Raw genomic sequence first — 27,613 nt, 5'->3', positions numbered from 1 at the left:
TGATTTGTCTTAAAAACTGAATCATACCTTTACAGTTGTTCTTACCTGATACCAGCATTGACATGTGTAGAAAGCAGTTTGCCATCCACATTTGCTGAAGGCCAGATTGACAGGAAAAACGCCAAACAAACAACCACCTTTTCACTGCTTAGAAAATTCATTTTTAAATGCTGCAAATATTACTATAACTAAGAGGCTTAGCAGCTACCAAGCCCAGGGAAAGGCTAGCAATGTAGACCTCAATAATTGATCCTGCAGGTGGCAGCAGTGTTAGGTTAATACAACTTTATTGAAGTGACTGTGTTTAAAGAAAATAACAAGTCCTTGTCTAGTGTGTACTTGTGATGTTTCACATGGGTGAGCTGCCACTCACCATGCTGTGGTTCACATTGCAGAGCAGGCTCTGAGCAGACAAACTAGTTTCCTTTCAAATGAAAGCAATTAGAAGATGGCTTCCAGAAGTGTTGCAGTTGCTAGTGAGCATTCACTCAGCAGGATCAGACTAGAGCAACTCTGAAGTAAAAACCAATGCAAAACACATCTTGGACATCTGGACCAGCTTTTTCATTCTGCATGTGACCCACTGAGCTGCATCACTTGACTAAAGCAGGTATAGCCAAAAGTTAAGGTAGTGCTAAAGTTAAAAGGTACTGGCAGGCAGTAATCCCTTTACAAATACACTATGTATCTTACTGCTTTCCACCCTAAACCCCAAACAGGTTTAGAAGAAGCAACAGGATTTGTTGAACCTGGACTAGACTGTCACTACGCAAACAAAAGTACCAAGTTTAATGGCCGCAGCCATATAATCAGAGTCTGCATTTCAATATACAAAGTAACTGCAGATGCATGGCCCTAGAGAGAGCAGGGGATTCTGGAACAAGGAAGGGGTGAAGAACCAGCCCTTGTGGTATAGCGTATGTTGGTAAAACAACTCCCACAGAGGGAAAACAGAGGGGTGATTGGTGCTGTTGCCCTGCCAACATGCAGTTCATACAAATACAGCTGCCATATGCTTTGTCCTTTTGCACAGGCAAAGGTCACAATCATTTGTCCCTTGTTAGGCAATCTACTTAAGCATTCAATCTAAACAAAAACAAAAGTGTTAAAGGGTAAGTGCTATTTGAGACGACTGTTTTTCAGCTGTGATTACTCTACAGTTTGAGTTCATAGCAAGCAAAACTAGATTACAGTTTTGACTGCTGTTTGCCTGAGGGCACTGTGGAGGCAGAGAGGCACAGGTTATGCTAAGCCACCCAAGCAGCTTTACAGAGCAGGTGTGGCATAGATGCCAATCGATTTCTGAAGGAACCAGCTTGACTGGGACAAATCTAAGGCCATATTGTATAGGCCTGCTTTTAAGCAGCACAATTTAATTATTAAACTCAGGTGTGCATTAGCTTTAATAGTGTGTTTAGCCACCCCTTGTTCCTTAGAATAGCCATTTGCTTCAAGGAGAGGCTCAGGTCACCATGAATTAGTCCAGAGTCCTAGTATGTAAGTTATAGTTGAGGACCAAATTTCTGGAGGAGCAGAATGAGCTAATTCCAGTGTGTCCTCAGGCTGCTCCTAGGCTCCAGAGGTATGCAGGACTTCCCTCCCCACTAAACTAAACAAGTATTGCAAATAGCATGTGTAGATACCATTGATCACAGAGGAGTTGGCAAACAGCTCTGTTGAAGCAGATTAAAGTGCAACAACACATGTACTGAAGCTAGGTTGTATTGATACCACATGGAAGAGTAAGCCATGACAAAGATGAGCTGATCCTTAGTTGAACAAGCATGAAACTGTCCATGTTACAATCATCTTCAACATACTGTAAGTCATCTGCTTCAACTACTCTTTCCCCAGTGTGTTGTTCCACAGCAGGACACATTGAACACATTCCACTAATTCTTATGAAGGTAAGATGATGTGTGGTATAACATCATATACTTCATGAATTCCTTATATACTCCTAAAATAGCCCAAGGCTTATATTCTCTCATGACCCAGGTATCATCAGCCATTAGAAGCAGCCAGTCCTGCCAGTTCCTTCCTGTCCCAGTCACATCAGCATTGAGCCACAGACATGACTCAGTAATTCACCTGAACCCTCTGCAAATCAGTATGAGATTTGTTTTGATAGCACCTGCCAGGCCTTAGCCTAAAGCTGGTAAAAGAAAAGTGACAAAAGCAAAGATGCAGCATATCAACAGCATATAGTTTACAGTAATGATAAAGAATAATTGTTTTGCTATAAATAGTAGTTTTGTAAATACCAGCCTCACAATGCAAAGCACCTGAGTCAAAAAGACAAGGTGAGAGGTATTAGTTAATTCAAATCAGAGTTTATGATTTAAACAAGCATTCCTGTGTTCCCTATATATGGGTGCCCCATGAGCACCTTTAATTTGCAAGACCTTCTTAGTGATACAGACCTATCTAACTATATCAGATCAAGTAAAGTTCCCAATCCTTCCAGCACCTGGGTACTAGCAGGTAGTGTCCTGGCAGCAAGCGAAGCTCTCCCTGGGCTGGGAATCACCAGTCAAGTGAGCTCATTTCCTGCCCAGCTCACGTGGGCCTTCCTGGTGGTGAGCTGGAGGCCTTGGGTCCTTGCCCTGCTGTCCAGGGAGGTGTGAGTGGGAAGCTCTTGTTGCTTTTGCTCCTCGGAAAAGATGCAACGTTTTATGAAGCTGGTGACTGACTGGGGAATCTGTCATTACTAAAGAAGAGATTAAAGTTTTAGCAGTTTAATACATACATCTCTAAAAAGCTGATCGCACAGCTATGTAAGAACTATCAATTATGGAGAAGGCTGACGAATCTACACAAATGAGGTAAGCACAGCTTTTGAAAGGGTATCTGTAAAAGGTATGGAGGAGGGGAAGAACCACTGCAACAGGTGAATGCAGAGAAGAAAATATACTAGCTGTTAAGCTTTCAGACAAGTATTTGGTTAATGAGCATCAACGAAACATGAAGTACATGCAATAGAACTTTTCTAAGTACAGAAACAATCCCTTGAAGCTATCTTATACCTGTAATAATTCTTTGCTGCTTAAATACGTCCTCTGGAAAAAAAATGAGGAAACAAACTGAACTACAAGAGGGGTCTGTTTTCCACCCCTGTGTAAGGAACTAGAAAAGAAAGTTTAGGAAACTGAAATCCTGACTGATAATGAGCTACCAAATACTTGCCCCCACCTATTTTCTTTGCTTCCTTCTTTGAAATGAATGTGCTTTCTTTCTTTGCCTCCTTTTTAGAGCTGCTCTCTTCAGGGTTCTTTGGCTGGTGGTTTTTCACAACTTCGGGCTGCAGGCTGTCAAACTTAGATTTGAACCAACGGTGAGCTTCTTCTAGGCTAGTTGTGATCTAGGCAAGACAGTGTAATTAGAACTGCAGAGAGAGCAGTTAATGCATGCTGTTCCAGTTTTTGAGCTCTGTGCAAGAAGGGGCAGAACAACATACAACTCAGTCTTTCTCCTGTATGTAGGGATAGGAGCTCTTCATGATGCCCTTTTCCATTGCTGTGAAAAGGATGTATCAGAGAGGTCCTCACTACAAAGTTGCCCCACTTTTGGAGGGGCAGGGAGGAGTGTAATGAAGTCAACACAGGTCTCCAATACAGCATAAAATGCAGAAGCATTGGGAAGAAGAGGGGGAAAAATGGATGCTGAGTACCACAAACTCCTGAGAAAGATGAGGGAAGACTAACTTTGCCTGAAGAATGCCGTAGAGATACTCTTTTGCTATTAAGGTCTCTTTCTAATCACAGAACAGTACTTGGACTGGTAAGCAGCAGGTAAGACCTCAGGCTGAGGCACCTCTATTACTTTAATTTTACTTTAGGCTGGTTAATACTCTACAAAACATCTAAACGCCTAGATTTTCACCCCAATCTACTATAGTAATCCATGCAAGCTATAATAATTTGGATATTGTGGTACAGTTGTGCAAGCATGAGGTGATGCAAGGACAAATGACTTCTTGGGGTGGGGAGGGGGGGTGGAAAATGTGGGTTTGCATGATGTCACATATAGAGTGACATAAGAGCAGTTCAGGGGGGGCAATTTACTTGGCCACAACACTTTTGGTTGGTTGGTTGACAGATATCCCGTGCCTGATAAAAACAATAGGCTGGGGGGGACAAAAGCTCTTCTTAGAAGCCCCACTAAATTGAAGCAATTCACCAAAAAGATAGAAACATCAATTTTTTTCTTTTTTTAAAGTATGATAAAGGCCACTTAGTTGAAAAGGCCAAGGAGGCACCTCACTCTTCACAAGAGACCCGTATCTGAGATTTAAAGGGTTACTTGGTGCATATACTGAAATACTTATCTTGTTACTTTCAATGAATTATTATTCCAATGCTAACCAGTCTCACCTGTTCTGACTCTATGCTGGCTTCCTTCAGTTTCTGTTCTGTCTCCACTTTATATTTCTTCAGATGTTTGACTGTTTTTTCCAGTTTCTAGGTAGAAAAAGAAGTAACATTAATTTCTATACAGTTTTTTTATGGCACAAACAAAAAATTGCAATACAACAGAAGGACTCTCTAATCTTTACTGTAAATAGCTTAGAGTTAAATCGTTTTAAAAAAAAAAACCTATCCTGTCTCTCTCTAAAGTCAAGATATATAGTGAATGTATGTTAAGTTGTTACTTGGGCTTTCTGGAGCAGACACAGTAAGATTTATAGGAATATCTTTTGACTGAGTTAATAAAGTCTTTCTATCGCCTCTTCTACAACCCCATAGATTTTGCACAAAAATGCTTCCATGGGTGTCACCGCTTTTTCATGCTGCTATCACTTTACCTGACATTTGTTTTCCAGCTGTTGCCTTTGTCTTCTCTCTGCTTGCACCTGGGTCTCCAGCTGCCTGTTCTGCACTTGCATTTCATGTTGTTTTTTCAACAACACTTGCATCTTGCTCTGCACACTTTTCAACTCTGACACAAATTTCTTGATGTCCTGTGACTGAAGACAAGACAAGAATGAAATTCCAGCAACGTTTTAGCAGATCAGTCTCTTCAGGAAACTGGTTGAGAAAGCTCACTTGTTCATAATTCTTCTTCTGATACTCCTCCTTTATTGCTTCCATTTTCCTCAGTTCAGATTCAGTCTCCTGGAAATTGTTGAGAGAAACAAAACTTCAGGAATTTTTCAGGCTCACTGGCTCTTACATGGGAACTGTCTCTGCAGATGTCTGCACAGTGTCCTTATTTCTTGCCCTATCAGACTGAAGTTAAGAGAACCCATGCCCCACCACAGAAAGGGGAACAAGCAGTGGCAGAATTGCAAAGAGTATAGATTCTCATTTAGGATCAGCTACCAGTTGAACCAAAAGTTCTACAGCTATAAAGGATGGAAAGGGACTAATCACTATACAAGCAATATTTGGCCCAATCAATAATTAAATAGACTGTATTCACAACATGATAAAGAGGACAAACGCTACTATAAAAATCTAATGGAGGGATGGGACCCTATGGCATCATATTTAATATCGGGGGGGGAGGGATGACAGAAGCAGCCACACAATTACTGTAGCTGCAATCAATCTATTCATTTCTGTTCAGAATTTGAGTCAAGTTAGTTTTATTTTCAAGTCTAACTCCACTGCAAAGGATCAACAGCAGTCCTACTCAGTAGGAGAAAAAAGGAGTTCTCAACTAGGATATCTGTCCTTCTTGAAAAATGTGTGCATACCTTTACCCTTTCTGTCTTAGTTTTACACGTCAGGCATTGTCTGATTCGAACTCTTTGGCTTTTTAGCTTTTCCTTGTAACTGGACAAAGACTCTTCCAGCTCTATTAATTTCTGCCGCAGCTCCCTGTTAGCATGGGAAACTTCAGCCAATTTGGAGGAGGATTCTTCAAGGGATTTCTTTATCTAGGAGAAAAGAGGAAAAAGTGAGCTCACATTAACTCTAAGAATTAGTTCATTCTATACAACAATTAAAAAGCAGTACACCCAATTGATTTGCTGCATCTGAAGTGTGCTACAGCACCTGGTGTTTTGACTTTTCTTTAATACCCTTCTAACAAAGGGGGGGAAAAAAGTGAATGCTGGGATCTGAGTAATACTAAGGTTATGCTGAGCTTTATGATCCAGCCCCCAAGAAACAAAGCAGACTTCCAAACCAGTATTTTATCCCCGGAAATTGCTATACAACCCCAGATTATCCTTTTTAAGTCACTGGAATGACTGATACCAATGTCTATACCAATGACGTATACAGTGTTGGGGGATATACAGTGGTACCTGAAAAAGTTAAAGAGACCACAGATAATCACTGTGCATGGCCACCAAAATGTCTGTCCACCACATGACAAAATTCTGCTTTTTGGGTACAAGTGATGGACAACTCCACAGTGAATGGAAAAGGAGACAAGTATTTGTCATGAGCTGCTCTTGTTCTGTTGGAAAATTGTACAGCAGACCTCTTTCTCTGGAAATCAATCTCTGAAATCTTTTAATTCTATCCCTTCTCACCTCAGCAGATTCTTGACAGGCAGCTTTCCTGGAAGCCTCTTGTTCAGTTTGAAACTGCTTCTTCAAAGACTCTAACTGTTCAGCATACATCTTTTCCTCAGTCTTGGCTTTTTCCATTAACTGTTCCCTTTAAAGAGAAGAAACAAATTCAGTTATTCATGTTTATATTTAATACGCTTTATTTTATAAACACAAGAATAGGAAAGACAATTCCATTGTAAGTACTTTTGTCTTGGATATACTCTCTGCACCACTACTGTTTAAAGACTGGAATGTGTTTTCTAGTATTTCGTATTCCATTTATTTAAAAGGAGGTTCAAAATAGCTATACAATGTAAACAGACTTTTTGGAAAGAACACTTTAGGACAGCTTTCCTTCAGAAAATTAAATGGCTAAGCCTGTTTAGACAATGGATGATGAGGAGATTCAGACTGCACCTACACTTAGGTTTGAGGTTTTACTTACTAGCATCTGGTTTTGGGTGAGGAATTTAAACACCTATCCTGTGCTCTCCTTGTTATAGCTACTGCAGGCCACTTCCAAGTCTAAGTGACATCTGCTATCCTCATGGAAAAGCTGTTTGTAGAAGTGCCATAATGACCCTGGCTAAGCAGTTCCTCAGTACAGCAGAGTACGTCCAAGAGTCATTATGGGAACGAGTGAAAGAACCCATTTCTATAGCTCTGTATGCATCCATCTTTAGCAAGCTGCTGGCTCAGCATACAGTCAATGCTGATACCGATGGATAACTAAAGCCATAAAGCACTGATGTTAGTGCAAAGTAATGTTTCTCCTCAAGTGTGTAGTATCATGGATCTGGTCTTACCTGCAGACTATCAGCTGTTGGTGCTCAGTTTCTTTACTTTTCAGTTCATATTGAGTTTGGACCAGCTTGCTCTGCGGGGTATTATTGACCTGCAGAACTTCTTCCGAATGAAGAACAAGTTTCTTGCTGTCTGTTCTAGCACTTTCGAGTGTCTTACAAAGTGGTTCCACCTGTGCAGTAACAACAAATCAGATTTACACTTACCCAAATGAAAAAGCTTAGAAAGGAGTATTTTTTTCCTTCCCAGTCAGTATCAACTTACAGGAGGTAAGATCACCAACTGTCTGATTACAAACGTCCTAAGCACAGGCATCTAGATGGGAATCCTTACAATGCCAATCCACTGACTGGCTTAGTCAGAAGGATCAGAACAATTTCTCACATAGCCATGACTTTCTTGAAAAACAAAAAAAAAGTTCTTTGCCAATAGCGAATGCACCATATTGCATTCAGAAAAAGAAAACGTGCTTGGCTCAACACCAAAAATGTAGTGGTGGCTGTTACTACAGAAAAATGCGGTCGCTACCTGGCTGCTGTGCTGCCTTCCCATGGCAACCAGTTTGGCTCGGCAATGTTCCAATTCTGTTTCTAGCATCTGTATTTTCTGTTGAGCTTGGCTCCTGAAAATGGAAATCAGATTAAAACAAAATCATGCGTTAAGTCAATTTGTGCACATCTCCTCTGAAGTGGTGACCATCTCACAGTTTGGTTCTCCACCTTAACCATACTAAGTTTTGCTTGTCACTGAAGTTAAACTTAAATTGTTTTTTACCTGCTTTCCACAAGATGCACAAGGCCTGCCAAGCTTGCAGAGTTAGCTACAAGCACTAGGTGTACTTGGTTCACTAGTACTAAGTATGTTTCAGTGTTGAAGGAAAGGATTTTGGAAACTTTTCAAACAAACTTGTCCTATAGCTTATTAGCCAGAACCATGGAGAAGATGCCACTCTTCAACTGTTATCTGTCTTCACCACACTGCTGATAGACCACAGAAACAGTATCAGTTTCACTTACTTGTCTTTTCTGAGGTTGCTGATTTCAGTGTCCTTATGTCCCAGCTCAGTTTGTACCACAGCCAGAGCTGCTTGCATCTTATGAGAAGCTAACACGTGCTCCAGCATGGCTGTTGCCTTACTGTTATCATCCTTTCCTGCATCCAGCTGGTGCTGCAGGTCTGCCATCTGCAGTACAAGATATCATTAGGAAAAGGAGCAGGAAAATCAGTCATCTATGAGTGTTATTAAAGGATTCTTCTATAAGTAACCTGCACACTTAAGTATGCAATGGTTCTGAACATGGAAATAGCTTAACAGCTCTAATTACATAATCTCTGTTCTACCCCTGGTTTAAGCCCAAGCTGACTGTGTGGTGGTGTTCTTGGGGGGTTTTGTGGGTGTTTTAATTGGTAGTTCCAATGTTTCTGAACTCCTGGCACTCAGGCTTCAGGATGTGCCACAGATGCATGAAGCTGGTTTTTAGTCAAAACCAGTTGTTGATTCTAATGTTGCTTAGTCTAAGTTTTCATCTGCATCTCTTTCAAGCAAAAAACACTCAACGGTTTTAGTCCCTGTTAATTTTCAGCCATTTCTTCATTGTTGTCAATTAGTCAACTGAAATTAACCATCATTCTAACTTGCATTTCATGGTCATCACTCACCACATTGAAGTCTCCTTCATTAATCCCAGTAGGCCACCCAGTTTTCAATGATCTTCGAGTGAGAATGTCTATTATATTCTCCAATTTTTCTCCCATATTCTTTATAGCATTTAACAGAATCCTCTGACTGACCCTAGGACAATCTCCACATTCAGACACAGAGTTTCTTGAATGTTCAACTTGTTCAAAATGAACTCGGTGTAAAGTAGAGCGGTGAGCAGAAGCACGTACATCAGATTTCACAGTTCCTTCTCCTGAGCCTGCAGCTGACCTAGCATTATGATCAGGAGACTTCTGTTGCCAAGACCTTGCTGGGGATTTTCTTCTTTTTGTTGCCATTCCTACCACAAAACCAGGCAGCCCTTGGAGGTAGTGAAGATGTGAGTACCAAAAACAGAAATTGAAAAAATATTCTCCAAAATATCTCTTCAATGGAGCAGAAGTAGATGCTACATCTTATTCTTAAGTCTGCAGTACTTCAGGAAAGATATTCAAGCTCTCTTCTGTGATACATTCCACAGCATGTTATCCAAAGTCATATGACTTCCCTCTGTATCTCGGCAGCAGAGACACAGTGCTGACTGGAACTTCATTAGAACTCTATGATGTCAGCTGTTGTCACAGCTTTGTGGGGCCAGCACAGTCCCCTGGTTCTGAGCACCTCTCTGGTCTGCTCCTACTGTGAGACCTTTCTGCAGCTAGTTCTCTATACCCACAAACCAATGGAACTGAGTGTTTCAACTTTCCCAAAATCTGAAAGCATTCAGGTCATGGATTCCAATCATCAACATAATATCCAATTGCCTTTGAAAACCTGATGAACCATCCTCTATGATGGAGAATAAAGTACAAGAGAAACTTTGATTCATTTTGCTTTCTGGAAACAGAAGGCAAAAATAGGACCTCCTGTTTTCGAGGGAAGTCTCCTAAACATGGTTATGTCTTCTGTGTAATCTCTAGATCGATGGAGATTATGGTTAGGATTAACAGTTTGTCACTTTTGCGTCTTCAGTTTTCCAACTCAAAATGATTACGAGATTGCTTTGGTATCCAAGAAGCAAGGGAAGTCTGTAAAGAGCATTCACTGTTACGAGTTCATTCTTGCTTGTGAACAGAAGTCTCAATGCAGTTACTTGAACTTACAGCTTAGAACAGCAAACTCATGACAGAGCAGAGTCCATTTCACATTCTTATACCTACAAGCTTGGCTTCACTGCCCAGGATAAAACACCCTTTCTCAGACTGAAGCAGAATAACTGCCTGCCTCCCAGCAATATAGCTAGACAAGCATTATCTGCAGCTATTTGTTCTCTTACTGCGAAATAATAATAAATCCTGAGGACCATCTTTACAATCCTGTAAACTGTGTGTTTTCTAGCCTGAATACATGCAATCAACTTGCATAAAAACCAGCTCTGTTAAGCTGAGCTTCCATAGTTCTCATGTTTGTTTTGATGAAATCAGGTTCTGTTCCCGGCTGCAGACTAGAATGCTACAGCTAACATTAAACATATACTCTGTTCTTCAGGAAAAAGTGGGTTGAATCTGATTTCTAATGGCTATCTAAGCATTAGCTAGGCTGACCCTAATTCTGAGGGGTAACAAGTTGTCAAAGTTCAGTTTCAGCAGAGTGTATGTGGTCTCTATGCAGTGCACTTGCAAAGCTCACTATTATCTAAACGTGCATCTACAGGTCTTCCTCCAGCTTCTGCACTTCAGTCTTAAGAAAACAGATGTGGCAAAATAGCTCAGCTTTCTTTTAGTGCAGAAATGGAAAAGCATTCTCTTATCTGGAACACAGAAGCAGAGTGATGTGACAATGTCTCTCTGCTCAGAGCAAATGTTTTCTTTTCCCTGAGTCCCATAGCAGGAGAAGCAGTGAGTGAATAGCTTTTAACTTACACTTCAATAGAAATAACTCCAGATTAGAATTCACCTTGTTTTAATCCAGGTATGATGTCTTGCTCACTTCCTTCTGTCACCACTATCAGACCTCGGACTATTGCATAAAATGTAGCTTTCTTGCTCTCTAATAATCACTACACATTCTGTGCTGTTTTCAAAAGAAACTCAGGAATCTTTGCACCACTGTCCCAAATCCTATGACATAGGTCACATTGAAGCAAAAGCTTTACTTTCATCACCTCATTTACTGTCTAGCTAACTTCCGCTTAAGAAAGCTTACATATGCTGTTTATTTTTGCTTACCACCATGGTTTGCCTCCCTCCTTATTAATTTGCATTTTTTATAAAGTTTTCCATGTTTCTAACCTTTCAACCAATTTTCTACCCATATATTATGTTTTAATGCCCCCTGGTGGTTCTTAGCCATTCTACTATTTTCACACATTAAGCAACTTAGCACAAATCCTAGAGAAGCCACATCAACAGCATCTTGTGACCCAAAGGCAGTATGGGCAGGATTGAAGATGATTTTGATACAGAACTCTCTTAATATACATGCTTGACACTACACAAATAAAGTAGAGAGAATAAATAAGCACTTCCCTCCAAATTAAGTACTGAAGAGCTAAGGTTAAACAACCTTATCTTAGATGAACATAAAAAAATGAGTTTTCCTTTTGAGCCGACAGATATGATGCTGAGAGGTACCTGAAGTTTTCCTTTGTCACAGGTCAGTTTATTCTTGCTGTCAGTCAGCTCTGCCAGCACCTGTTGCACCTGCTGCTGGGCATACTGAGGAAAAAAGAGCAGACATTACCATTTTGTAGGAAAAACAATATAAAAAGCAACAAAAAGGGTGCTCAGCATCCTGTTTCTCCCTTAGTATTTTAACTTCCCCCATTTTTCCAGTATCAATTTTCAATTAGGTGAAACACTAAAACAGATTTAAAAAAAAAAATACAAAAAATACCCAAATGGCATAAATTCTTCCAAGACATCTTAATCTCTAGGAAGAGCTGTTCAAATTGGTACAACCTTCCAGATGGCCACAAGAAGGCCACTGTCCTAGAAGCGCAGGCAACAAATGGAGAGATGAAAGAAACCTTTGACAACAGGGAACAGAGAAGCAAAAATAACTAGAATGAGAAGGCATGAACAGAATTAAAATAACTTAGACAGTGAAGAATAAAAAAAAATTAAAAATTAGGCAACTTCTTAAGGTTCTGAATGCTCTATTGATTCATATTCTTTAACAGATGACTGCAAAAGGAGTTCTGTGTTAAATGGAAAAGTTATACATATGTTACAGATGAACTACTGTAGAAAAGTAACTTTGATTATCAAATAACAAACATTCAAAAGGCATTTCAGTTAATTCTTCTTTAGCATCGTGATGTTAGGACCTTATCAGCAGCGACGTGTTTCTTAGGATCTCCAACATATACAACTGGTCACTACATCCAGCGCTGTAAAAAAAAAAAAAAAAAACAACAATGGTAAAAGCACTGGTAGCACCGTATTACTAAGCTTTTACTCAACTTTTCTGGAACTGGTCAAGTATCCTGATCCAGGTGACTGAGAGTAGTGAGAAATAATGGAGTGGGAACAAGTCAAAAATGGGAATGAGGTTCCCCAGTGCAAATTTGTCCACAAACGGCATAAAACTGTTGTTAATACGTTCCCAATGTACACAAGCTGAATATACATGTACAGATATACAAGCTGTACACCTGTACTAGAAAAATGGGATGGAGTCAGGATTTTAATGACATACCTAAATGTCCAATACCTGAAGCTCTATATAGTCCTCTTGGCTCATCCCACACAGACATCTAAAAAGATGGAGTAACATTTGAGCTATCTTAGCCTTTTGTTTTCATTTTTTCCCCTTTTTGATTCCTTAACTTGATCAGTCACTTTCCATAAAATACAGATTACTTCAAAGAGCACCTTGATTCCTGCTAGTTACTTATCAGTCAAGTCATCAGTTATCTACGTCATTAGTGGCTTACCTGCTCACGTACAAGTGCAGCCAAGTGATCCAATAGCCTCTTGTTCTCTTCCTCTAGTGTTTGCAAAGTGAATTTCATTGAAACCGTTTCTGGCTATGAACAGGAAAATCCAACTCTAATTGTACCGCTTCAAAATTTCCAGAGTCCCAATATATGAATATCACAAAACCTCAGCACTACATATTGATTAGGTACAGTCTCTCCTGTTTCAGAGAGCTCTTCCAGAACAGTGAAAGTCATGCTGACTTCAGTCACAACACTAAGGAATTTCTCATTTATACCACAAACACTACCTTTCCTTTTCCAGGCTGTGCATATGCAAGGAAGCTACACAGGTAAAACAGCTAGGAGAAGCTGAAAATTATTTATCACTTGCCATAGCAGCATACAGACTTATTACTACAAATAGGACCTTGTGTAGGTAGCAGTAGGGTTGCTGCTCCAAAGGACACATCCATATAGACAAGAAAAATATCAAACAGCAAAGTGAACAGTATGGCTACAGTAAATATCACATTATTTAGAAATAATTTAGTTAAGAAAGAGTAAGAAAAATGAAAGGAAAACTTGAGAGAAAGACAACACTAAATTTAAAGAACAGCCATATACATTGCAAGATACCTCATTCTCTGTTTTTTCTACTTCCAATTTGTTCCTTTCCTGTATGGTTTCATTTGCTGTTGTCCTTATCTGTCAAAAGAAATGTGAAATCATTGTCACCTGAAAACATCCAGATTCATAGATATACTACACATCTTCAGAACAGTTGATCTGAAGGTTGCAAGTGAACTCCAAAGTTCAGAAATAATATCTGTAGAGCTGCCCTGTCTTCTCTCCCTTTCCATGCTTCATGGACATGACAAGTCAAAATATAAGCATAGTAGTAAAGGGGAGAGTGTGTCACACTTGCTACTGCAATAGCAAAAAAATATTCTGAAAGCAGAACTGGTATGTAAATAAGAACTCTAGCAACGTGGGTCCGAAAGCAGCCTTCAAGAATATAGCTTTAACACAGTAAGTTTTCTGTAACTCCTGTTGAAGATCTTTCTTTTCTGCCAGCAGAGATGCCTTCTCTTGCAAAACTGTCTCAAGTTCACCTTGCAGTCTAGCAACAGTATATTCCAAAAGCTGTCTCTGTGTGGTTGCTGCCTTCTCAGCGGGGCTTGCTTTCTGCCTGTATTTGCCATGCTCTGTATGCAAGGCACCCCTAAAGAAAGACAAAATAGCCAAGCTGGAGTTCTAGCACAACAGAAGGACAGAAGATGGCCTCCATATTAAGTATCAAACTGGTCCTTCTGTGTTAATAGGCAACAAGTGCTAGTAAAGCAGAAATCAAGGTGGTGAGAATGCAACAGAAGAAAGGGAGACAGAGGCTGCAGATGAGAAAACTCTTCACAGCTCTCTGAAGCTGAGCCCTCTCATGCTGCACGCTCTGCAGCTCTCTGAAAATGTTGGCATGGGCAGCATTCAGAAGTGAGACTTGCTCTTGCAGATTATGAGTCTTTTATTGTTCTGCCTAAAGGGGAAGAATTACCCAGGCAATAACACTAACATCAGAATGATGAGGGATGACTAATTAATTTACAAAGCTGCTAATTTGTCATTGAGGTCCTGCATGATCCCTGTAGTTCTGCATATTGTGGTGTGCAGCTTCTTCAATAGGGTGTCAAAGCTGAGTTCACCTCACCTAGCTTTTATATACATATTTAATTTCAGATCCTTATTACTTCCACTCAGCTTCTGCATTTACAGTACTTACAATGTCCATTAATTCCTACATTCCTCTTTCTCAGTGGTTGCTACAGGATGTTTCTATAAATAGTATTATCATAGTTACACTCTCTACCCACAACATATGACTTTTTTTTTTCTGTACTCAAAATAAATCTTTGCCAAAGAAGGACACTAACACTTTTTTATCTTTATAGAAATTCATCTTTATAGAAATTCCATTGCTATATGTAAAGTATTTTACTGTATTCCCACAGATTATCAGTATTAGGAATTAGTCTGTTGTCTCATGTCCGAGCTGCAGATAACTTTATTGGACTGTAATAGTAGACTACATACCTTAGGCATGGTCTCATGATCTGAAATGAGTTTAGCATTCTCCCTGGCAACACTTTGGAGCATGGTGCTGAGCTCTGAGCATTGCTGGCTTAAGTGGTCATTTAGCACCTGGTTAGATAGAAGGAGGAGGAGGATGACAAACGTTTTCAGGGGTTTGGGGTTTTTTTTTCATGCATAGTAGGCTGTCAGAAACTTTTAGAAAATCTCTCGCAGATGTGGAAAAATCTATTTTAGGTAGAATATGGTCAAAAAAAATTTGTTCAGGTAGTCCCAATTTATGATGGACTTACTCCAAGGTGTTAAAACTTTACAGTAATGGGAAAAAAGAGAATATAGTTTACAAATCAAGTAGTTACGAATCAAGCACTTATTAGTTTTGAAGTCCAGAAAAAAAGTAATGTTTCTAAGGCAAAGAAGGCAAAAACTGAAAATGGACCCCTATTCATTTCACAGTTGAATTATTGTAGATAACCAAAGAAAATTGGAACTTCCTGTGAAAGGCATATCCAAATCCCATTACCAGTGAACACCACTCGATAAACTAGTAGCTGTTGGGGGGAGGGGAAAAAATAGAAAAATGTTTTCAAAAATATGTTCTAAAAAGAGGGAAAGTAGACTAAATAAAATTTTTTTAGAATGTACTGAGGTCAACCTTTTGTCCCAAAAGGCAGAGGAAATTTTAGCCAAGCAGGTACTCCATATTTGACTCATTAATAGAAACGTGTTCATGTAGAATCTAAAGGTGCAAAGGAATATAAATATACTACTTCAAGGGTAGATAGAAAAGGGAGCAGCAGTAGTTCTGCACATCATGGCCCCTGAAGAAGGCACTTCGAAAAAAAGTTGATTCAAAACAAGAAAAGTTTCCAGCCTTAAGGCTGGGAAATCTGGAACTGTTAGCTAGGCTAGTGATTGAATTTCTTCACTGGAAGTTGCTCATTAGCCCACATTACCTGAGGGCACTAAACTTTGTCTCCTGACCTGCATTTGAGGCTTCCCAGTAAATCTTTAATCGTTTCTCACTGTAATCACTTGTTTCATTATACTTTATTTCCATTTTAAAACAAGAGTATCTATTCTCATTACCTGTACTTTCTCTGCTGTTTCTCACATGGTGGTCATTTTAGACTGAAGTTGCAGGTTCTCTTTGCATTGTTTGCTAAAGGACAGCTGTGCATTCTAAGGGGCAATAAAACAGAATGTCCACTGAGAAAAAAATCTAAATGTCATTTAGCCAGGCACTTCACAAATATCAAGTCCTTGTTTCATACTTACCCATCTCCTTTAAGATGTTGCCACATGGCTATGTGCTCTTGCAAGCAACAGACATTGCTCCTATAGTACAAGCCTCTTTCTGAAATATACCTTGAACTAAACAAAGTGCTACCTCCTCTAACTTAGCTTTGAAAGTTGAGGGTGACTTCATATCCTTCTGAGCTCAAACTTATTAGTCTCCACTATAAATAACCTCAATACTTCTCAACTAAAAAGATCTCACTGACAGGAGTGGTACAATTCATAGTTGAAGGAATCCGTTGCCAGCACTGTGAGACTCCATGTCTAAGCTGAACTTTTACCTCATCTTCACTGAAACTTACTCTCCTAGAGAAGACTTCAGACAACACACAGTCCCTACATAGGCAGTAAGCATACCTCTTCGCCCATTTAGTACCCAGTTGACCAAGGTTCTAATTTTTCTGTAGTATTAATCACCAATCCATCTATTTGTCTCCCTTGTATGCAATACTTGTGCTACCACAGCTGTGTTTCATGGTCAGTTCTAGTTTTCCAAGGTAGGCATTCATACCACTGTTTTGATATTTCAGTAGAATACAAAAGTTAATCTTTCAAAAAATAACTAGGGCAACCCCAAACTAGTAAAATAATAAAATAAAACATTCAATGGTTACTAGCCTTGGTCACATTTGGCATTTGTCCACATAAAAATTCTGCCTCTGAAGTGTGGTACATTTGCTAGGCTCCGTATAGGCTGTTCTGATCTTTTATTTAGTTATTTTCCTCACCCATACTTGTTTACAACTTACTTTTGCTTCTTCACCAAGCTGGGAAGTGATACAGTTCCTGGAGTCTAAAAATAGAAAAGAATGTCAGGACATGCTTTGTTATCTGTTTGGTAATTTTGCAAGGTGACATTTTGATTTAATGTTTGAGTTTAGCTAAGTTACTGAATATGCCACAAACAGGTAAGACTTCTACAAACGTTTTATCCTTCAATACTTTTCCTGATAGCTTCAATATTTCAGCAAAATTACTTTTTTAAAAATTGATTCCATAAATTGTAATTTATTTAATTTTAAAATTAAGCATGTCATCATGCCAATCTCCTACACGTACCACCTCCATGATTGCTTGAGCAAATCAAATAACCTTAAGTCTCTTATTCAGCTGTCTAGTGTGTAAGCAACTGATTTGTCCTGACTATAACCCACAGCCCACATGCAACTTTACAAGTTTTTGTGCATTGACAAAGAGCAAGTTAGATCCCTGCTTAAACCACCCAGTTCTAAAAGCAGAAGCATTTTTGTTGGAATTTGAATTAACCTGCCTATAAGAGCTAGCCTCTTACTCTGCTATGCTGTATAACATACTGGGAAAAAAAAGGTAGACAACAAGAGACAATTCAGCATGAGCAGGGTAGGGAGGGAAGTCTAGCCAAAATATTGTGACATTCAAGGTATCATCAAAGGATCACTCAAAAGTTCTTTAAATTAACAAAGGGAAAAAGCCTTGATCAGCAGGACTATTTGGTACAGAAGTAAAGAAAATTTATGTCTCATTTGTCATTTGCATATGGATTTGATCTGAAGGAAAGAATTCTGCCATCCTTCTCCCCCATGCAGCCAACTCTGTCACAACATGACAAGTTTCTCTCCTCTTGCCATGCCTTATGCAGAAACACCGACTGCCTTTTATGAGCTACAGGTTAATTATCGCATGTGTGATTCACAGAATAACAAACAAAACATATGGGAAACAGAAACACTTCTGTAAAAAGAGTAGCTAGAAATCTGAAATAGGTCCTGATGGAAGGATCACAAGAACAATAATTATGCTAGTATTTAGGCATTTACTGTGAGTTATTAATTTTGACAGTATGGAGCTTCCTTTTATCCTAGAGTGTATTAAATGCCACTTAGTTCCCTTATAAGCAGCTACTTTTACATCAGTAGACTGGGAATCTAAATGAGATCAACTAGAGGCTTATCCAAGATGCTTGTCCTTACACTGATGTTTAATAGAGCACATTTTTTTAATCAGCTGCAAAAAGACTCAATAGCAATGGGCATTCTACTTGCACATCAGTTCAGGAATCATGCTTAAATGGTCACTTGCTAGATGAAGTCTCCTCTGAAAAGAATTTATGCTGATGAAACCTTTTCATATTATTGTTGTGTACTCATTACCCTGATTACCTCTGTTGCCAGTTTCCTCTAGGTAAGAAGAGGCTTTGGAAACATCACATGCAAACTAAAGGCCTTTAATATTTCATCACCTTTTAAGCTGCCCTCCATTCTTGTTGACTGATACACCTGCCACAGGTGTGGAGGACCTCAGTGCTTGTTTCCTCTTACTGTGGAAGCAGGGAGACAAGGTCTAAAAAGGTATGACAATAACCCACTGTCATGCCCAGTTCAGCTTTCAGTTGTGTGCACTGTTGCTCTAGTTGGGCAGTTCTTTCCTCCTCCTCCTCTTGCAGCCTCACTTGGGCTAGCTGGACATCTTTACACAACTCTTGGCAGTCCTGCTGTAATATCTGTACCTGAAACGACATCACTGATTACTCTTTAAGATGCAGAATTCAGTGAGGCAAACCCAAGCAAATTTCAGAGCCTGAAAAGTTGATCTAACTGGAAAAGATACAGCCTTATCAGCTTCTCCTCTCTTTCTGCTTGTCCCAATCTTATGTAGAAGACTTCTATGGCAAGCAATTCAATTTCTATATGTAACACAGTGTTTGTGTGCTTATCATCATCTTTACAGGACAGGCAGAATCTAACAAGTTCACACAATGAAAGATTACAGAAAAGATCAAGCTATAAAAGATGAAGGTGAATGCAATGGTCAAGGCACCTAGTCTGTCTCATGCTGTTTTTGAGGAATTTTTTTTTTTTAAATGCAATATACCACAGGGTCAACTATACCCATCAGAAAGTGATAAGATGAATTAAACTAAGCTTTTGCTTCTCACATAATATATAATTCGTATAGTTCAATAATGTATCCATCATTTTTCTGCTTCTGCTGTAGAAGAACACAAAGATGATAAAAAGCACATAGGAAAAAAATCTAGTAATTTCCAAAAGAACTTCATATGTTTCAGGAATGAAGAGACCTTTATGAACACCCAAAAACTTAAAAAAACCTCCACCCTTAGTTATTCAAGTTTTGATACTTCACCATTTGCTTTCTTTTATCCTTATGTGATGGGTTGACCCTGGCTGGACGCCAGGTGCCCACCAAAGCCGTTCTATCACTCCTCCATCCTCAGCTGGACAGGGGAGAGAAATACATAACATAAAGCTTGCGGGTCGAGATAAGGACAGGAGAGATCATTCACTAATTACCGTCACGGGCAAAACAGACTCAGCTTAGGGAAAATTAGCTCAATTTATTACAAATCAGCCAGAGTAAGGTAATGAGAAATAAAACGAAATCTCAGAACACCTTCCCACCACCCCTCCCTTCTTCCCGGGCACAACTTCACTCCCGGATTTCTCCACCAAGCCCCCCCCAGTGGCACAAGGGGGACAGGGATGGGTTTTACGGTCATCACACGTTATTTTCTGCCGCTTCACCTCCTCAGGGTGAGGGCTCATCACACTCTTCCCCTGCTCCAGCGTGGGGTCCCACCCACGGGGTCAGTCCTCCACGAACGTCTCCAACGTGGGCCATTCCCACGGGCTGCAGTTCTTCACGAACTGCTCCAGCGTGGGGTCCCACCCACAGGGTCAGTCCTCCACGAACGTCTCCAACGTGGGCCATTCCCACGGGCTGCAGTTCTTCACGAACTGCTCCAGCATGGGTCCTTTCCACGGTGTGCAGTCCTTCAGGAGCACACTGCTCCAGCGCGGGTCCCCCACGGGCTGCAGGGGAATCTCTGCTCCGGCGCCTGGAGCATCTCCTCCCCCTCCTTCTTCACTGACCTTGGTGTCCGCAGGCTTGTTTCTCTTACATGTTCTCACTTCTCTCTCCCGCGGCTGTTCCTCACTCCCAACTTTTTTTCCTTCTTAAAAATGTTATCACAGAGGCGTTACCACTATCACTGATTGGCTCGGCCTTGGCCGGCGGCGGGTCCATCTTAGAGCCAGCTGGTATGGGCTCGCTCTCTCTCGAACACAGGGGAAGCTTCCAGCAGCTTCTTACAGAAGCCACCCCTGTAACCCACCCCGCTACCAAAACCTTGCCACATAAAACCAATACACCTTACTAAACTGTTGCTATGAATTCAGAATTGTTAGAGTGACTGCATGTGGCTCATGTGTGTGCACGCATGCAGAAAGGGGGATTGGTTTTACTTATTTGAATTGTGTGTAAGCCAGTTCATTTCCACCATGAACTATGGCTCCTCCCCACACTCCAGAATAGCTAGATAATACAAATACAGCTGAGAACAAAAATCTGGTTTTGTCATCATGGCAATTAATGGAGAAAACATTCTTACTCCAGAAGGTTTACGATCTCAACAGAATATTTTTTAGAAATTGCATTTTCTATCTATTTATCAGTACCTCAATTATAAAGAGGGTTGTTTAGCCTGGTGAAGAAGAGGTTAAGGCAGGATCCAGTTGTGGCCCACAAAACTGAGAGGTAGTTACAAAGATTATGAAGTCAAACTCTTGTCAATTGCACTGAATGATTTAAGAAGGGGCAATGGTCCTGGATTTAAGCTTGGAACGTTCAGTTTGGATGCTAGGAAGAAAATCCTAACTGGAACATTACTGCACCACTATAAAAAGTACCTAAAGCACCCATGGAATCACAGCCCTGGAACTCTGCTTCACAAATCCACCACTGCCCCAATCCAGTGTTTGTGATACTCCTACTTCGAGCAGGAAGTTTGACTACGTGATCTTTTCTGATCAATGTTTGTACAAGACGTAGTTATAAAGTGTCTCATCTCCCAGATGAGAAAACGAAAAGAGATACAAAAGAAGACTGAAAGTTTCTCAGACCTGCTTCCATTCTACTTCTACTGTTGTTGCCGTGTCCTGTACATGGCACATCACAGCTGCTTGGGAATCCTCCAAAGACTCCCACGGGCTGACCTCCTGGGACAGCTGTTCTGTTAGCTAGAAAAAAATAAACACTTTCTGACCCAGGTCTAATTAAGTAGATTGAAAAAAATACTTTGGGATTATATATGAAAGATGTTCTGTGCAGGTATTTAGTTATGAGCACGGCTGGCAGGCTCCTCTGGGTTGTGCACATTCCAAAATTGCACCCAGAATATTATTTAAGGATCTTCTTCAAATCTTTAAGTAAAACTTGGCAAATTCAGCCTCCTGCTAAGCTGCTTGCTCTTGTACTTACCTCCTGAAGCCTACAGTTAATTTTCTGTTCTGTGTTCCTCAGTTCCTCAGCTGCAATCACTACATCCATCTAAAGAAGATGAAAGGAACAGATATTTTTATCCTTTCATGTTCATAACTATTGCAAAAGCAGTACATATTATAAAATGCAACTGCCATGCTAACACCTAGAACTTGATTTCTATCTCCAGTCTGGTGTTCTCTGTCCTGAAGCACTGAATATAAGAGTGCAAGCACTAAGAAACAAAGCATTCTTTAATACAATTAATGAGATTGAGTAACATAGTCCACTGAAGTTCTCTTCAGGGGAGATACTAGTAGAAGTTAAGACTGAAATACCAGAGAAACGTATGTTCCTGGAAAAACAGATAAAGCTGTTGAGGACTCTATGCATGAAAGCCAGGACAAACTTAAGTCACGAAGATGAGAAAATTACAAATCTAAAACAATTTTATTCTTGATTTCCTATGTAATTTTTTTTAATTGATGGAAGCACAGATTCTCATTATCAAAAGTGTTTGCTCTTACTGCCAACAATATATCATAAACTCCTTTTTACAGCTGAGTATACTTTCTGTTTAACTATGTCAGTTAAACTATGTTTAACTTAAAACCAAGTCCATTTATACTTGAAACTATAATAACCTTTTGTACCTTGGATGCAGTTGTAATCTCCAGAGCAGTACTCAGCCTCTGAACAACTTCTTTTGCCTCTTCTTCAGCCTCTTTCATATCGCTTCGGGGTTGGTCCAACTTCATTGCTTCTTGCTGTACAATCTTCATTTCCTGCAAATGCTCCTCATGGATTGTATTCAGACACTGCTCCAACTGGGCTGCCAAAAGAAAAGGCAAAAATTTTCATTGACAGAAAAAGCACATGGAGGGACAAGGAAGAACAAAGTAGTACAAAACTTTTTTACTATCTGCATGCTTTGGATTCAGTTCCTTTTCTGTCTGCAGGCAGAAGACGTTTAAATTCAGTGCCTGTACAACACTCCCTAACTGACACATTTGATTCACCAGCGTTTCACAGTTTTTCCACAGCATATTTTCTCCCACAAATGCTACCCTGGCCTGCACAGGACTAATGGCTGGGTGACTAGCAGGTGTTTCTGAAGTCTTTCAGGGGAAATTATTGAGGCTGAAAAGGAGAAAAGACTGACCTACTCCATGTATGCATACCTACCCGACATTGCACTTATGCATTACAGATGCAATTAGATTAGAAACCATGTTTCACAGAGCTGGAAGGTTTCCTGTGACCCCAGGTTGCTATAGCCCATTCTCGTTGACTCTGCCCATACCAGCTCTCTCGTGGAGAGAAGTGCAGAGCATGGCAAACGGGTGCAAAGAGGAACAAGAAGAGGAAAAAAGCAAGAAAAGCGTGAGCTCTCCAAGAAGGAAAAAGCTTACCCCTGCTTTCTCCCTACCTCTGCCCGTCGATGCCGAGAGCCTCCGGGTCTCGCACCAGTGTGCTGGTTTGCTCTCCCACCACCCTCATCCTCAGCTGGAGTACCATGAAGGACTCGGGCACGGTCGCCCTGACGCTCGTGGCCATGACGGTTGGCCCGGCCATCGCCGCTCAGGCAGTCTCCCGTTCCCGCCCTACGGGGACCCGCACCAGCCACGGCTGAGGCACCCCCCGCGCGGCGGCCGCCCCGGGCCTGGAGGACCTCGCTCAACGGCCTCGGCCTCCCCGCGGCCCGGCCCGGCCCGGCCCGGCGAGCCCCCGAGCCGCCCCCACCCCGGCGGCCGGGCCAGCCCGCCGCCACAGCGCTCCTTCCCCTTCAAGCGCACCCGCTCCCCGCGCGGCCGAGCCCGCATGCGCGCCGGGATCCGCGGCCGTGCAGAACCTGGGACAAGGCACGCCGGCGGCGCGTGCGCAAGAGGCGGGCCCGCAGGGCACGCTGGGAGCTGTAGTCCGCCCTTTCTGCGGGGCGGCGCTGGGAGCGAAGTGCCCGAGGTGGCGGTGCGCGCGGCGGGAGGGGCGCTTCGGGGCCCGGCCTCACCCTGCGGTGTCAGGGTGTGCCTGAGCCGTCGCCGCTGCTGCTCACCGGGGTCCTGGGATTTGCCCGGGAGATTCTGCTTCTCTTCTCTTCCTTCCCTCCGCAAAGCTCATGCCTTGCCTCGCACCTCCGCGGCGTCGGCACCCGCCGGCGCGCCGGCCCCCAATCGCGCACAGACCGGCCGCGGGGCCTTCACCTGCCCCGCCGCTCTCCTGCCCTCGCCCCTTCACGCCGCGGCCAGAGGCGGCAGGGGTGCTGCCCCCGGGCAGGGGGGTGCCGGGTCTCGCCCCCCTGCCCCCGGCCGGGCGCTGAGGAGAGAAGCCGGGGCGGAGCGCGGAGCCCCGCGACCTCGGCCTCAGGCGGGGGGCGGGGGGGCGCGCAGCCGGGCGCGCTCCTGTCACGGCGGGAGAGGGACTTGAGTTGCGCGGCGGCTGTAACGTAAACGTCTGTGAATCGCCTCAGCAGGGCTAGGTGAATTACGTGTGGCTTTCTGCTCGTGCTTAGCTCTCACACTGAAGCATGTTGTACAATGAAACACTGAAGCGTTTTAGCATTTGAAGGGGTTTAAAATCAGCTTGCGGGGTATGTAGGCTCAAACCTCCATAGGGAGGCTGCTCTGCAGGAGCGTGCTGATCTGTAGGCTTGTGGTGATTTTTATGTATCATCAATTGACTGCATGTCAAATGATATGTTCACTTTGGGCCCTAAGCAAGCACAGTATTTTATACTTAACAGGCAAGCAGTCATTTAATACAGATCAGCACTCTTACCGAGTTATGCTGTCTCCACTGTGCATCTGAGTGTCTGAGTCTTTTAAAAATGTACCACTTTGGTCTACTGGGTTTCATTTTTATGCAGAGAGGGAAACTGACTTTGTAGCCTCCTGGTTAGAACATACAGCTGTGAAACTGGAAGTGTGGTGCCTGAAGCAGGCATCAAATAACAATGCTACAACCATTAAACATTAGGTATTCTGGGGACTTAAGCAAAGGTGTTAAAGAACCCATACTAGACATTTCGAATCTCCTTTTCACTTTTGGCAGCTAATCTGGCTTCTGAGGGGCATCTGTGCACGCCTTAACTGTTCCCATGCGTTGAATGGGGAACAGAAGCACCTAATTCCCAGCTGAGGATTTCGCACAGGATCAGGCATCACTCAGCGTGCAGCGTGGCAACGTCTAAATACTTTTCGATGACTTATCACTTGGGCTCAGCTTTGCCTGAAGCTTCTAATAAGTTGAGGTAATACTGTTGACGTAATATGTGTTTGGGGTGAGCTGGTTTGTAGGGCATGTTGAGATCCTATTATTAAATACATATCTGGAAGTGAAAAGTAGATATTTTAAAAATTTGAAATCTATCTGTAGATGGCAGCAGAGAGGAACTATATTTATTGGAACATCTAAACGTGGTGACTACACATTTTATAATTTGTGCAACTGCAGCTGGTGGCTATCCGTTAATGCTGAAAATTTTGCATTCTGTTGATGAATATAATTGTTTTGATTTAAGGATCTTTTGGCATGATTGTTTTATTTTGGAGGAAGAGTTGCAGTTTTTCTGAGCAGAGAGTGACACTGCAGACAGGCCAACACTGCATTTGATCAGTAATGTGTATGTAATAAAAAGATCCTCAGCTGATGTAAAGATGTCATTGCTCCACTTGAGAATTTGCTCCAGGAAGCCTTTGCCTGGGGGATGTTGCCAGGAGGCTTGTGAAGAAACGTGGGATGTGAAGGAATATAAAGATCACTGGGGAAAAAGGAAATTAAAAATGATAGATTAAGTAACTCTTAAGCTTCTCACCAAAGGAAGAGATGCATAAATAACATTGAATATTAATAGTAACATTGTTTTTATCGTATAGTTTCTTGATAACTACTGGTGGTGTACTTAGGCTGTTCTAAGAGGATATGGATACAATGGTAATGTAGGGATGCCTAGTTTATGCAGTAGAATAGTATGTATAGGAAGTGAGAACATAAAAGAGCAACTGAGATCTAGGTCAAATGGAAAATATATTTCAGAGATCCTTTCACGAGCTGAGGTAGGGTAACAATATTTGACAGAAAGATAGTTAATTCTGAAGGCACTGTATAAATTTTGAATCAAACAGATCAAACGCTATTCTTAATTTAGTTTGCATTAAAATAACTGATCTGAGCTTTTTATTCATGTTCTTTACCTCAGAAGTTGGTGTGTAGTTCAATGAGAGTAACTTCATATAAAAAATGTAGGAGTAAAACATACATCAAACTGTCTGTAGCATGTTTTCCACGGAAAACTTTTAAGACGACGATTGTGATCAAAGAACTGAGTGTTGAAAGCTGAAGTTAAACAATTTGATGTCCTTTTCTGCTCCAAATATCCTGCCCAATAGTTTCACAGGAGTCTTTAAAATAACCTAAAAATGGTATTTTCTTCTATTTTTTAAAATCGTTTATATGGCAATGGGAGATGGGGCAGGCAAGTGCATTATGATGACAGACCACCTACTTTTTTCTTTAAATCAGTATAATTTCCTCCATAGTTTGCCACCTACATATATGCCTGGTGGAATCATCATTACTGCACAAAGTTCCAAGCTAAAAAGGTATAGAAGAATGTTTTCGTTTGTGGTTAAGAACACAGGTGTATTTTTGTTTCTTACCAAAACACCTGTGCTTTGTGTGAAGTGTACAGCAGCTCACATATCTCAGTATAACTTTCATGTAAATTATACATATAAAATAATCGGATAATTCATATAATGTTTTTATTATTTCAGCAGTTTTATGGCTCCAGTTTATTTTTTTATATTGTCTCCAATCAGCTTTTCAGTCTGATTTCAAATTTTTTAGGGACTGGGGCTTTCCCTTGGAAGTTTTTCCATATTCCAATAGAGCTCACTGCTTAAAGGTGCTGTTACATTTTCCTTTCTTGTAATGACATTTCTTTTAGTTATAGCCTTTTTACTATTCTGATAATTTCTTTTCATTTCTACTTAGATTTGCCATGTATTTGTAGATAATTATGTGCTACAACTGTCATTAGTTATCAAAGTTTTATTCCAGCATATGTAAAATACATTCCTTCTTCACAGTTTTGTTGATCTTTCTTTAATTCCTTCTAGTGTTTTGCAGTAGAACTGAAGTCTTTGTTCAAGGTGGAGTCTGAGCTGCCAGCACTTCTGCAGTGCTTGTCTTTAGAATTCTTTTCATCTCACTCAATTACTTGCTTATGCAGAACACTTTGGTATGAAGGTAAATCAGAGAGCAAACATTAGAACAAAGATCTCTATTTTGGATTACTTGAATGGTATGAAAGAATGCTGCAGCGATAGTTGGAACTTGCAAGTTTGAATTGAGAGGTGGGATAAATTGAATCTGCTAAATTGGATCAGTTTATCCATCCAGGTTAGCATTCTGCAAAGGAAGGTACTTTGTAGGAGTAAGAGCCTCAGGTCTGTTCTATCACTGCTGTACGTCCGCTTTCCTCGAGTGTTGCTTCATTTAGTTTGTCACCTTTTTCTAAATTGCCCTTTTTTATTGCATCCGATACAAGCTATAGAAATTGTTAGCTTGAAGTTTCCACTTCAGAACCCTTCATGATTTTTCTTAATCCTGTCTGATATGTTTTATCATTAATGAGATACTAATTCCTGAGTTTGCTTGGCCCATGCTGCCAGACTACAACATACTTTAATTTAATTCTCATATAAGCACATATGTTTGGGGGTTTTTTTATTCTCATCACTTGCACACTTAGAATGGTATCAACATAAATATGCTGAAAGCACTGTTCTTTGATCCATCCTTAAAACTCTCCTACACTGTTACATCTGCAAAACGTGGTGAGAATTCAGGTTATCAATATGTTTCTACCACTGTGGTAGTTTACTGGCACTAGGTCTGTCCTTTGTGCTACCCAGTCTGTTTGTATCCATCTGTTCTTTGTAGCAACCTGTCAGATCTTTAGGAAAGCTGGAGACCAGCTTTTGAGTAGAGTGTCATGAAAAGATCATCTGAGGCTTAGTGTTATTAGCTCCTATGGAGTCTTACAGTAAGTATATTATTAGCTATATTACATAATAATATAGCATTATAAGTATTCTATGTAACA

General features: G+C 41.0%; 1 protein-coding gene across 1 annotated transcript; it reads right to left on the bottom strand.

The window, feature by feature from the left end:
* Positions 1-744: 744 nt before the first annotated feature.
* CCDC150 (coiled-coil domain containing 150) lies at positions 745-23,307 on the bottom strand. The gene is given in 27 exon segments (XM_075029199.1): positions 745-2,710; positions 3,193-3,361; positions 4,374-4,460; positions 4,805-4,966; positions 5,046-5,114; positions 5,699-5,881; positions 6,485-6,611; positions 7,312-7,481; positions 7,838-7,931; positions 8,326-8,492; positions 8,969-9,417; positions 9,979-10,036; positions 11,582-11,665; positions 12,332-12,339; positions 12,648-12,705; positions 12,886-12,978; positions 13,507-13,570; positions 13,799-14,124; positions 14,956-15,063; positions 16,042-16,134; positions 17,001-17,044; positions 18,592-18,736; positions 21,150-21,266; positions 21,508-21,576; positions 22,161-22,339; positions 22,693-22,703; positions 22,937-23,307. Coding segments are annotated over 27 exon segments (3,447 nt in total). The 5' UTR covers positions 23,083-23,307; the 3' UTR covers positions 745-2,543.
* Positions 23,308-27,613: the final 4,306 nt, after the last annotated feature.

Source organism: Buteo buteo, chromosome 5 (genome assembly GCF_964188355.1).
Source record: "Buteo buteo chromosome 5, bButBut1.hap1.1, whole genome shotgun sequence".
NCBI classification, from domain to species: domain Eukaryota; kingdom Metazoa; phylum Chordata; class Aves; order Accipitriformes; family Accipitridae; genus Buteo; species Buteo buteo.
The sequence above is the reverse complement of the archived record's forward strand: the minus strand, read 5'-3'. Positions and strand labels throughout refer to the sequence as shown.